At 40.9% G+C, this 9,992-nt stretch overlaps 1 protein-coding gene across 1 annotated transcript; it reads left to right on the forward strand.

Moving 5' to 3' along the window:
* Positions 1 to 4,290: 4,290 nt before the first annotated feature.
* ERMN (ermin) lies at positions 4,291 to 6,771 on the forward strand. The gene is made up of 2 exons (XM_075284833.1): positions 4,291 to 4,786; positions 6,204 to 6,771. The coding sequence occupies exons 1-2, from the start codon at positions 4,561 to 4,563 to the stop codon at positions 6,584 to 6,586; spliced, it is 609 nt and encodes a 202-aa protein (XP_075140934.1). The 5' UTR covers positions 4,291 to 4,560; the 3' UTR covers positions 6,587 to 6,771.
* The last annotated feature ends 3,221 nt before the right edge of the window (positions 6,772 to 9,992 follow it).

A 9,992-nucleotide genomic window follows, 5' to 3' on the forward strand; every position in this document is an offset into this window, starting at 1 on the left:
CCGGATTCTGAGACGGTCCAAAAAATCCTGTGTGATCTTACCCTTAAAGGGACCATAGCAACTTATATATAACCACCTACCCACATGATAGGTGAAGAATGTTGGTCACTGAAGATCCAAGGCAGGGCACCTGGTGAATAGACACGTATCACTTACATAGTTACAGAGTTACATAGTAGATGAGGTTGGATAAAGACATTAGTCCATCAAGTCCAACCTATAACCCTACAATCCCTACAGTGTTGATCCAGGGGAAGGCAAAAACCTAAAAACCCATGCCAATTGCCCTATTTCAGGGGAAAAAATTCCTTCCCGACTCCAAATCTGGCAGTCAGTATAAAAACCCTGGCTCAACGTCCGTGAATAGTTGTTAAGGTGTTAAAACCCCTGGAAAAGTAGTTCTCTTTTGCACTGAATTGTTGATTTGCTGCCTAAATGAAAAAAATTAAGGAGCTTTTTAGGATGAGGCCAATGTTTCAGAAACACACTTTTTTTGTTGCAGATTTTGCTGCATTGGTTTGAGCCAAAGCCACAAAAGACTTGAGCAGAAATAAGAAGTATAAGACCTTCCTTTATATTTCCCATTCCTTTTATAGCGACTACTGATTTGGCTTAAAAAAATGCAGAAAAATCTTCAACAAAAAAGGTAACATTTTTGTTATATGGGACCTTAGCCTTAAATTAGCCTTTATAAAAAAAAATAAAATCCCACTATGTTGCTGTTGTAGAGTCTGTGTAACTCCTGCACATAGTCGGCTGTCCTGCTGATTTTGACATATAAACCCCACGACACACTTTTCCTGGTTCTGTGGCTCTATTTGGTCCCCCCCTCCATTCTTTCCCTGTAGGAGGGAGCTGCAGAGAGGGGGAGGAGGTTTTGCACAGTTGATCCCAAGCCTTCAAGGAGGGCCGATCACACAGACTGTATGGTATCACTGGCAGCTGTACTTATTTATTTTCTACTGACACACATATCCATATAGGTTGCTTCTATTTTTTTCCATTTTTGTATTGTACTAGATGTAAATTAAATTGTGTATATTGAATGTTACAAGCTGTAAATTGTGCTGAACTTGTTACACATCATCTTTTATAAGAATTCCCTTACGTTGCCAGTAAAGCTTAACGTTCACATTAAAGGAATGTAACATCAAAAGTGTTTACATCGGGTTTTCACTCTATTTTAAACAAACTGATATCCTGATATTGGAGGTTTCACGTTATTAGCTGCTGAGACCTCACAATAAACTTAACCCATTAAGGCCTGGGTGATACTTCAGGTAGCAAATTTTTTTTTTTTTTTTTTAGAATTTTTTTTGGAGGCAAAAGTGGCCAAAAAAGGCTATTTTTCTGTTGCTTTTTCTTTTTATGGTGTGCGGGTTACATAATGTTTTTTTTAATTATTATTTTCTGGCCTATTATGGATGCATCAATATCCAATATAGAAACTTTTTATTATTAAAAAAAATTTCTGTTATAACAAGATATTTGGAAAAAAAGGCTATTTATGTTATTTTATACTTTAAAGAATTTTTTTTTAGCATTTGTACTTAGTCTCATACTATTACATGATTCCCTGTATAATACATTGCAATTCTTCTGCATTGCAATGTATTTATTGCACTAAGTGAAAGTGATAGTAAATCTATAACATTCTGCTTCTGGTACAAACAAGGTGCATAGTTCTCCCTAGCAATGCTCTTTCTAAGTGCTGCTCGGGAGATCCATCCTGTATTGCCAGAATATAGCAAATGCCATTGGGGGCGCCACTTCACTGTCCGCAGCTAACTATCAACTTTCCTACAGTAAGTCTAGCTTCACACAGTGCATGCAATTCTTCTGCAAAAAAATGTACTGTGTAAACTCAGCCTAATAGGCCCAGATTGGTTGATAGAAATGGCTGATTGACTCTTCACGAACCGTCACATAAGTGCATAAAACACCAAAAACTCTATAAAACATATCAAAAATGATTAAAACAGTGAGATATAACATTTTACCACAAGGAATGTACTTAAGACACTACACGTCATAGACAAGTTCTCCCACCTCTACAATGGAGAGCCACTAATAATGATTTGAATGGGCATCATGTAATACTACATTTCCCCTGTAGTGGCCACTGTGGTAAAATCACTATCCCAGGGATTTGTAAGCTGGACCTGCGGCGATCGGCTGATTACAGCCATGCCATTCCATCAAGTATAGGTCGGCATTATTTATAGCTAGTGTTATTACATAGGAGGTTAGTTTATACCCGAAATATCTTTATATGAAGCCTTGATTAAAAACCTCCTTGTAGATTGTGAATAAATTCTTCCCTACGTATTTTGCTATCTGCAAAGTAATCAGGTTTTCCATGCGATTTATGTTAATTATGCGTTGCGAGCTCTTCCTGAGTCATCCTTTGGCGCTCATTAGTATCGATAATTAAAAACATGTTTGGGTGAAGATCAAATTACTTTTTGTTAAAATGTATTAAAATAGAATGATGGGTGTGACATTTCCTAATAAAAGCAATTCAAGGCAAGTAATGGTTCACTAATGATATATAATAGAGATGTGATGAGTGAATTATTACAGGCCGCCTTACCACGAGGAATAGATATTATTTTATGATGATGCGAAATGTACGGAGTAAAAAATAAAAAGTCACAGTTAAACATGATGGTAAAACTCAACATTAGTTCATGAAATTGGGTATTTTGGGCATCCCTGTGTTAGAAAGGTCCCTCGACAATAATAGATCCCCAGGAATCAGCTAAAATTTTGTGAGGAAATCTGGTGGGAAGTGTTCAATTTCTGCGCAGTGCCCCCGCAGGTGAACTGAAGAATTACATAGTACCAATTTGAATCAACAGGAAAGCAGAGGTCCTCCAGGCCAACAGTAACATGTCCTGTCTCTCTACAGTAATCGCTCCCAAATCCATCCTACCAATTTGGTCTGGTCAAAAGTTCTTTTACAAGGTCAGTACTAAATTCCCGTAGGTATGTTTAACGCGTGCCTTTCCCCATCTCCACCATTTTAGCTCTGTGTAGTCTTTAGCAGGTTCCACTCTGGAGAAGTTTGACTTTTTTCTCTAGCCCCCACCATTCCTGAGCAATCATTTCTGATATTTTCAGCACCTTATATTCAAAGTAGGCTCCGTACTGTCAGGAGGGAAGTCCTGGGCTTGAACAGATAGTCTGGGACTGCCCATCTGAAAGTAGGGAGCCTGCTGAGACTGACATAAAACGATTGCTCAGGAATGGTGGGGAAAAAAGATAAAATTGCAACTGCGCCAGCCTATTGAACAAGAATTGGAGTTCGTGAAAGTGGTGAAAGGTCCTCCTTAAACTGGTTTTCTGGTCACCTATCTAGCCAGGTCAGCAGTTTTGTGGAGTCAGAGCTATTGCCAGATTCCCTTTCAAGAAGACCTTTCATCACCTTCATCCAGTCCAACTATTTACATCAATTAATTGATGCCCCTCCTTATTCTGACACTGTTGGATTTTTTCTCTCTAGTCCCCAGTATTACTGAACAATCGCTGCTGTTAGTTTTGGTGCCTTATATACTATTTAGTCTCTGTACTGTCAGGAGGGCATTATCAGGCAGGAGCAGACAAGGGGTGTGATCCTGAGCACTGACACTGGCTGCCTCTGATCGGGGCTCTGAATTACGCCCCCCTGCCTGACACTGCCCACCTGACATTACAGAGGTTAAATAGCACGTCGGGCATCAAAACTACCTGCACTTATTGCTCAGGAATGGGGGAGACGAGAGAGGAAATTCCAACTGTGCTGGAATCAGTGGAACGCCACCTAGGAACAGATGATAAGAAACTTCAATTGATGGAGATGATGAACGGTCCTCTTTAAATAAATCACCCAGCGACATTCTAAATTGCAACGCTGTATAACTAGAACTATTGATATTAATGGTGTTATTTTTGACTTTTTTGTGTTTTCTTTTGCTATATTTTTTTTTTTCTGGTGGTCCATAGTCCAGGATAAATTCTATCTAGTACCAAAAGTTTACTGGGACCACTGGGATGATCAGCTTTACTTATATGATGAAGCCCCGATCTACTGGCGTTCCTGGAAGGATTAACAAAACAAAATAACCAGTGTGAGTTGTAAGCGGCCAGCTCACCACTTATGTGACTAGCAGTGGTCACTTGCTACGGCTTAGAGATTAAGAACAATTGGTGCCGCTGTTTACAATGAAAGAACAAAGAGCCATTCTTGTAAGAATAGAAAATCTCTCATAGTCAGAAGGCCGTATAATTATTACTGGCGGCTGCAGACAAAAGCGCGATTGGGCTACGACCTCCCCTTATAAGAAAGGCAAATGTGTCCACTACTATTCATAGGAGACTCTAGGGGTGGAGGACATCTCACCAGAGAAGTATCACCCAACATCTGAGGCACCTCCATAATGTCATTGAGCTGTCATCGTACTAACCTTGAGCTCTCTGCAGAAGATTAGAACGTCTCAGAACGGGACAGGGGTCTCCAGAACCTTTCACTGCCGTTACCTGTGGCTGCTGGGATTTACAATTATCTTGAAGACGTCAATCATGGCGGAAGAAATCCAGGCGCCTGAATATAATGGGAATGAGAACCCTGAGATAATTCCAGTGCAAATAACTGATCTTATTGATCAGGTGGACACATCCATCCTATGTGAGACAAGCCAATGTGATTCAGTCTGTACAAGTGCAACGCCAGATATTCTCCAAGAGGACACCATTGTCAAACAAGACTTGGATCTAATTGAGAAGAAGGAAGAAGGAAGAGTAATCGGTAGGAATCCTTATATGTCATATTGTCATGTATCTCTCAAACATGTCCACAGTTTATCGTGGGTCTACGGAGGGGGATGTGTTTGGTATGACCGGCTTACACAAGAGTAATGTCCGATAAACCTGCTGATTTCTGCTAGATTGGCCCACCGTCTAATGTTTATGGGGACCTCCTGACTCTCTTAGGGCAGGAGAGAGATTTTTTGAGCCTTTAGACTTCAACATACAGATGTAGCAAAGTAAACCCGAACTTCTGCACGGTGATATATTATCACAGAAGACAACAAAAGCCAATGAACAGTAATAGAAAAATATTTTGTTGTTTTTTCTTGCATTCTTTGATAAGATAACACATTGCAACAGTTTAACCAATTGCAGAAGTTTGGGTCAACGCTGCTACATCTGCATCCTCAAAGACGTCTTTCCCTCTTCCCATTCATTTGACTGCTATGCATGTGTATGGAGGGGGGACGATAGCTATCTAATGGACTATGGCCAACTTCAGTGTTCATATACAGTAATGTGCAAAAGTTTTTGGCAGGGGTGGAAAAAGCCATATATAGAAGGGTTAATAGTTTATTTTTGTTAAGGAGCAATATGAAGTGACTGCAGAAAAGAGAAATGTAAATCCCATCAGTATTTGGGGTGACCTTTGCCCTTTGGAGGAGGAGTCCTGGAAGTGATGATCCGGCCCCCACAGATATAGTCCTGATCTCAGCATCATCCAGTCTGTCTGGGATGACATGAAGAGAGAGACGGATTGGAGCAAGCAACATCCACAGAGGACCTGGACTTAGTTCTCCAAGATGGCGGCGGGAACAACCTACCTGCCCAGTTCTGCCAAAAGCTGTCTGTACTGAGAAGAAGGCAAAGGGCAAAGGTCACATCAAATTTTGATGGGATTTACATTTCCCTTTTCTTCATTCATTTCATTTTGTTAATTGACAAAAAGACACTTTTAACTCTTCCATTTCTGAAAGCTTTCTTAATGCCATATGAGAAGGACTATATATATTCAGGGCTGTTATTGGTAATATTATATATTATTTACATGTATTGTAACTGCAGGGAATGAGGTTGTTTCTGCAGCATGTGTCCATATGGATTCTGCATGGCAGAAGTGGATGAGGCTGGTTGTAGGAGTATGCCACACTACTGTGTGCAGTCCTGGTGCTGTATAATGCTGTCACTCACAGGCTGCACAGAACACCTTATATTATTACAGGGTGCCAGATCCAACCTGATAGTCCTTCAAAAATTCTTCAAAAAAACTTGGCAGAAACTAGGTCATTTTCTAGTGACACATTCCCTATACATCAGCTACATGTCTAGGGTGGTGGTAGTTTCACGCCCACCAATGCTGACAACCTATCCTACCAACATAATAATTTATAATATTCTATAATTATTTCCTATAGTCGATGACATGGCGCCGCTTCCAAGTCCAGAGGACACAAGTCACCAGGGCGAAGACCAAGATGGGGATAAAATGGAAACCCCAGATATACTGCTGTATCAGGAGATTCACCACCCAAGTGAGACCGGCACGGAGGAAATTTTGACTGAAACAGAGGAAGAAAATACATCCATAGAGACCGACACTGAATATGGGGATGGGTCATACGATGATGAAAATGGGCCCCAGCAGTCCCTAGCATTCAGTCCAAGTGGTAGACAACTGGAGCCTCACGAAATCCCCAGGCACAGCTACTCCAAATATGACACTGTATCGTACCGCAAAATCCGGAAAGGAAACACAAAGCAGCGGATTGATGAGTTTGAGTCTATGATGAATCTGTAACGCCGATGCTGCAACGTCTCATCCATTTATTCTCCGACATTCATTACTAAATGGGAGGAAATAGGAGACGTTCCCTAGATGCCTTCACCCAGATCTGAACAGACCTTGCCTCGATTCATCAAATTAAGCAAAAGGGGGCGCAATATCCAAAATGTCACAAAATGGTAGAGATATACAATAAAAATAGCAACGTTGTACCCTTGTCGGGGAATCTAATTTCAGCTTCGTCCTTTATTTACATGTATTATAGAGATACAAGATGGGTCATTGACTGTCACAGCGGCACAACAATGGGCCGTATGACCACCCATAGTGATATTATTAATATATTACCCTCTCCCCTCCTGTATTTACCACTGTACTCTAATCTCACACACAACCATCCTGTCTTTAGGGATTGATATTGATGTCCTTCTATGTTGTGGCCAATGCAGCATAACATAGGAATGTCAATTGGATTCCATGAGTGCATCATTACAAGCCAACTCCAGGAACATAGGCCGTATACACACAGTGCAGATCACCTCAAAGCCAAGATATCCATCAAGCTAGGAGAAGAATGGCCAGCTTGACTCCTTAGAGGAGCAGGTCCACCCCCCAAGACCCCTTACAGGTCATTAGAATATTCACTCATTAAGATAAAAAGCATCAGATAGAAATGTCCGATTGTTGCAAAACTAGCCCTGCAGTTCTGTCTCAGACAGATATGTAAGTGATTATAGTTGTGGGCCACTAGAGGGCATAAAAGCATTTTCCACGGCTGCCCTATAAAAAGATTCTCAGAGTCTACTTTTGGGTAGTATACCTCTTGGTGAGAGATTACTGACTGCTAAACACATCTTTACTGTGCAGTCGAAGATATTTTGCCCAGTTAATAGACTTCTATAGGTGGTGTAACTTTGGACTGAGAGAAGTACAATGGTCTTTAGATGAATTTCCACCATCTGTTCTAACCTAGCTGGTAGGAGGTGTTGGGGTAAGGGTCATGTGATGGTACACAAAAACAGGCTTCAAACAGTCCAGATCAGTGCCACCTTTACTACACACCCTTGTCTCTACGTACACCACTTCCAGGCATTCAGCCACTCAACATCGTTTGCAGTGGTGTCATGAATGGGACCTGGACTGCTATGGACTTGAACCGTAACATCTTTAGCAACAAATCCAGGTTTGGTTTGGCATGTTATGATGGTCAGGTTGGTGTAGGGAGGCCTCGTGGTGAGCGCTTCAATCCTGCCCCCTGCTGGTGTGATGATGTGAGGGACATCACATAAGACAATCGGTCACCCCTAGTAGTTACAGTCCTATGAAAAAGTTTGGGCACCCCTATTAATCTTAATCATTTTTAGTTCTAAATATTTTGGTATTTGCAACAGCCATTTCAGTTTGATATATCTAATAACTGATGGACTCAGTAATATTTCAGGATTGAAATGAGGTTTATTGTACTAACAGAAAATGTGCAATATGCATTAAACCAAAATTTGACCGGTGCAAAAGTATGGGCACCTCAACAGAAAAGTGACATTAATATTTAGTAGATCCTCCTTTTGCAAAGATAACAGCCTCTAGTCGCTTCCTGTAGCTTTTAATCAGTTCCTGGATCCTGGATAAAGGTATTTTGGACAAACAATTCAAGTTCAGTTAAGTTAGATGGTCGCCGAGCATGGACAGCCCGCTTCAAATCATCCCACAGATGTTCAATGATATTCAGGTCTGGGGACTGGGATGGCCATTCCAGAACATTGTAATTGTTCCTCTGCATGAATGCCTGAGGATTTGGAGCGGTGTTTTGGATCATTGTCTTGCTGAAATATCCATCCCCGGCGTAACTTCAACTTCGTCACTGATTCTTGAACATTATTCTCAAGAATCTGCTGATACTGAGTGGAATCCATGCGACTCTCAACTTTAACAAGATTCCCGGTGCCGGCATTGGCCACACAGCCCCAAAGCATGATGGAACCTCCACCAAATTTTACAGTGGGTAGCATGTGTTTTTCTTGGAATGCTGTTTCTTTTTGGACGCCATGCATAACGCCTTTTTTTATAACCAAACAACTCAATTTTTGTTTCCAAAATGAAGCTGCCTTGTCCAAATGTGCTTTTTCATACCTCAGGCAACTCTAATTGTGGCGTACGTGCAGAAACGGCTTCTTTCTCATCACTCTCCCATACAGCTTCTATTTGTGCAAAGTGCGCTGTATAGTTGACCGATGCACAGTGACACCATCTGCAGCAAGATGATGCTGCAGCTCTTTGGAGGTGGTCTGTGGATTGTCCTTGACTCTTCTCACCATTCTTCTTCTCTGCCTTTCTGATATTTTTCTTGGCCTGCCACTTCTGGGCTTAACAAGAACTGTCCCTGTGGTCTTCCATTTCCTTACTATGTTCCTCACAGTGGAAACTGACAGGTTAAATCTCTGAGACAACTTTTTGTATCCTTCCCCTGAACAACTATGTTGAACAATCTTTGTTTTCAGATCATTTGAGAGTTGTTTTGAGTAGCCCATGATGCCACTCTTCAGAGGAGATTCAAATAGGAGATCAACTTGCAATTGGCCACCTTAAATACCTTTTCTTATGATTGGATACATCTGGCTATGAAGTTCAAAGCTCATTGAGGTTACAAAACCAATTTTGTGCTTCAGTAAGTCAGTAAAAAGTAGTTAGGGGAATTCAAATCAATAAAATGATAAGGGTGCCCTAACTTTTGCACCGGTCAAATTTTGGTTTAATGCATATTGCACATTTTCTGTTAGTACAATAAACCTCATTTCAATCCTGAAATATTACTGTGTCCATCAGTTATTAGATATATCAAACTGAAATGGCTGTTGCAAACACCAAAATATTTAGAACAAAAAATGATTAAGATTAATAGGGGTGCCCTAACTTTTTCATAGGACTGTATATGAGGATGTTAACAGCTCAGTGATATGTACAGGACATCCTGACACTGCCTCATGTGTTATCTCTCATGGCAGGATACCATACAGAGCCTGTATATACCTCCATGTCCTGCCATATCTCATCTTGTATGCAGGCTACAGGCACCAACGAGGTCCTAGAGCCTGCACCCAATTGTCCAGTTTTCCCCAATAACCTTCACCTTTGGCTGTAATATTGTCATCTCCTCCATAGATCACCATCACATTACATGGAGGACACGTCACCAGGATAACAACTCCTTCTTGGTGGTATTTGTACCTATAGTACAGATATCTGTCACGATATAAAAGAACATCATAGCTGACCCCACATCTTCCTGGATGACTGAGTTTTGGCCGGTTCCCTTTAACTGGATTACAACACTCGGATCTTTTGAGCAATATTTGGCCACTATATTTTTTTGGTGGTTTCTTAACACGAACTTCCCATTTTGATATCTAGTAAGCACAAAGCC

Source organism: Leptodactylus fuscus, chromosome 8 (assembly GCF_031893055.1).
Source record: "Leptodactylus fuscus isolate aLepFus1 chromosome 8, aLepFus1.hap2, whole genome shotgun sequence".
In the NCBI taxonomy this organism is placed as follows: Eukaryota; Metazoa; Chordata; class Amphibia; order Anura; family Leptodactylidae; genus Leptodactylus; species Leptodactylus fuscus.

Excerpts from the sequence above, each read along its gene's own strand:
- ERMN (XM_075284833.1), top strand. The coding sequence starts at position 4,561 with ATGGCGGAAGAAATCCAGGCGCCTGAATATAATGGGAATGAGAACCCT. Across the intron at positions 4,787-6,203 it reads GGAAGAAGGAAGAGTAATCG|TCGATGACATGGCGCCGCTT; the intron begins GTAGGAATCCTT and ends TATTTCCTATAG.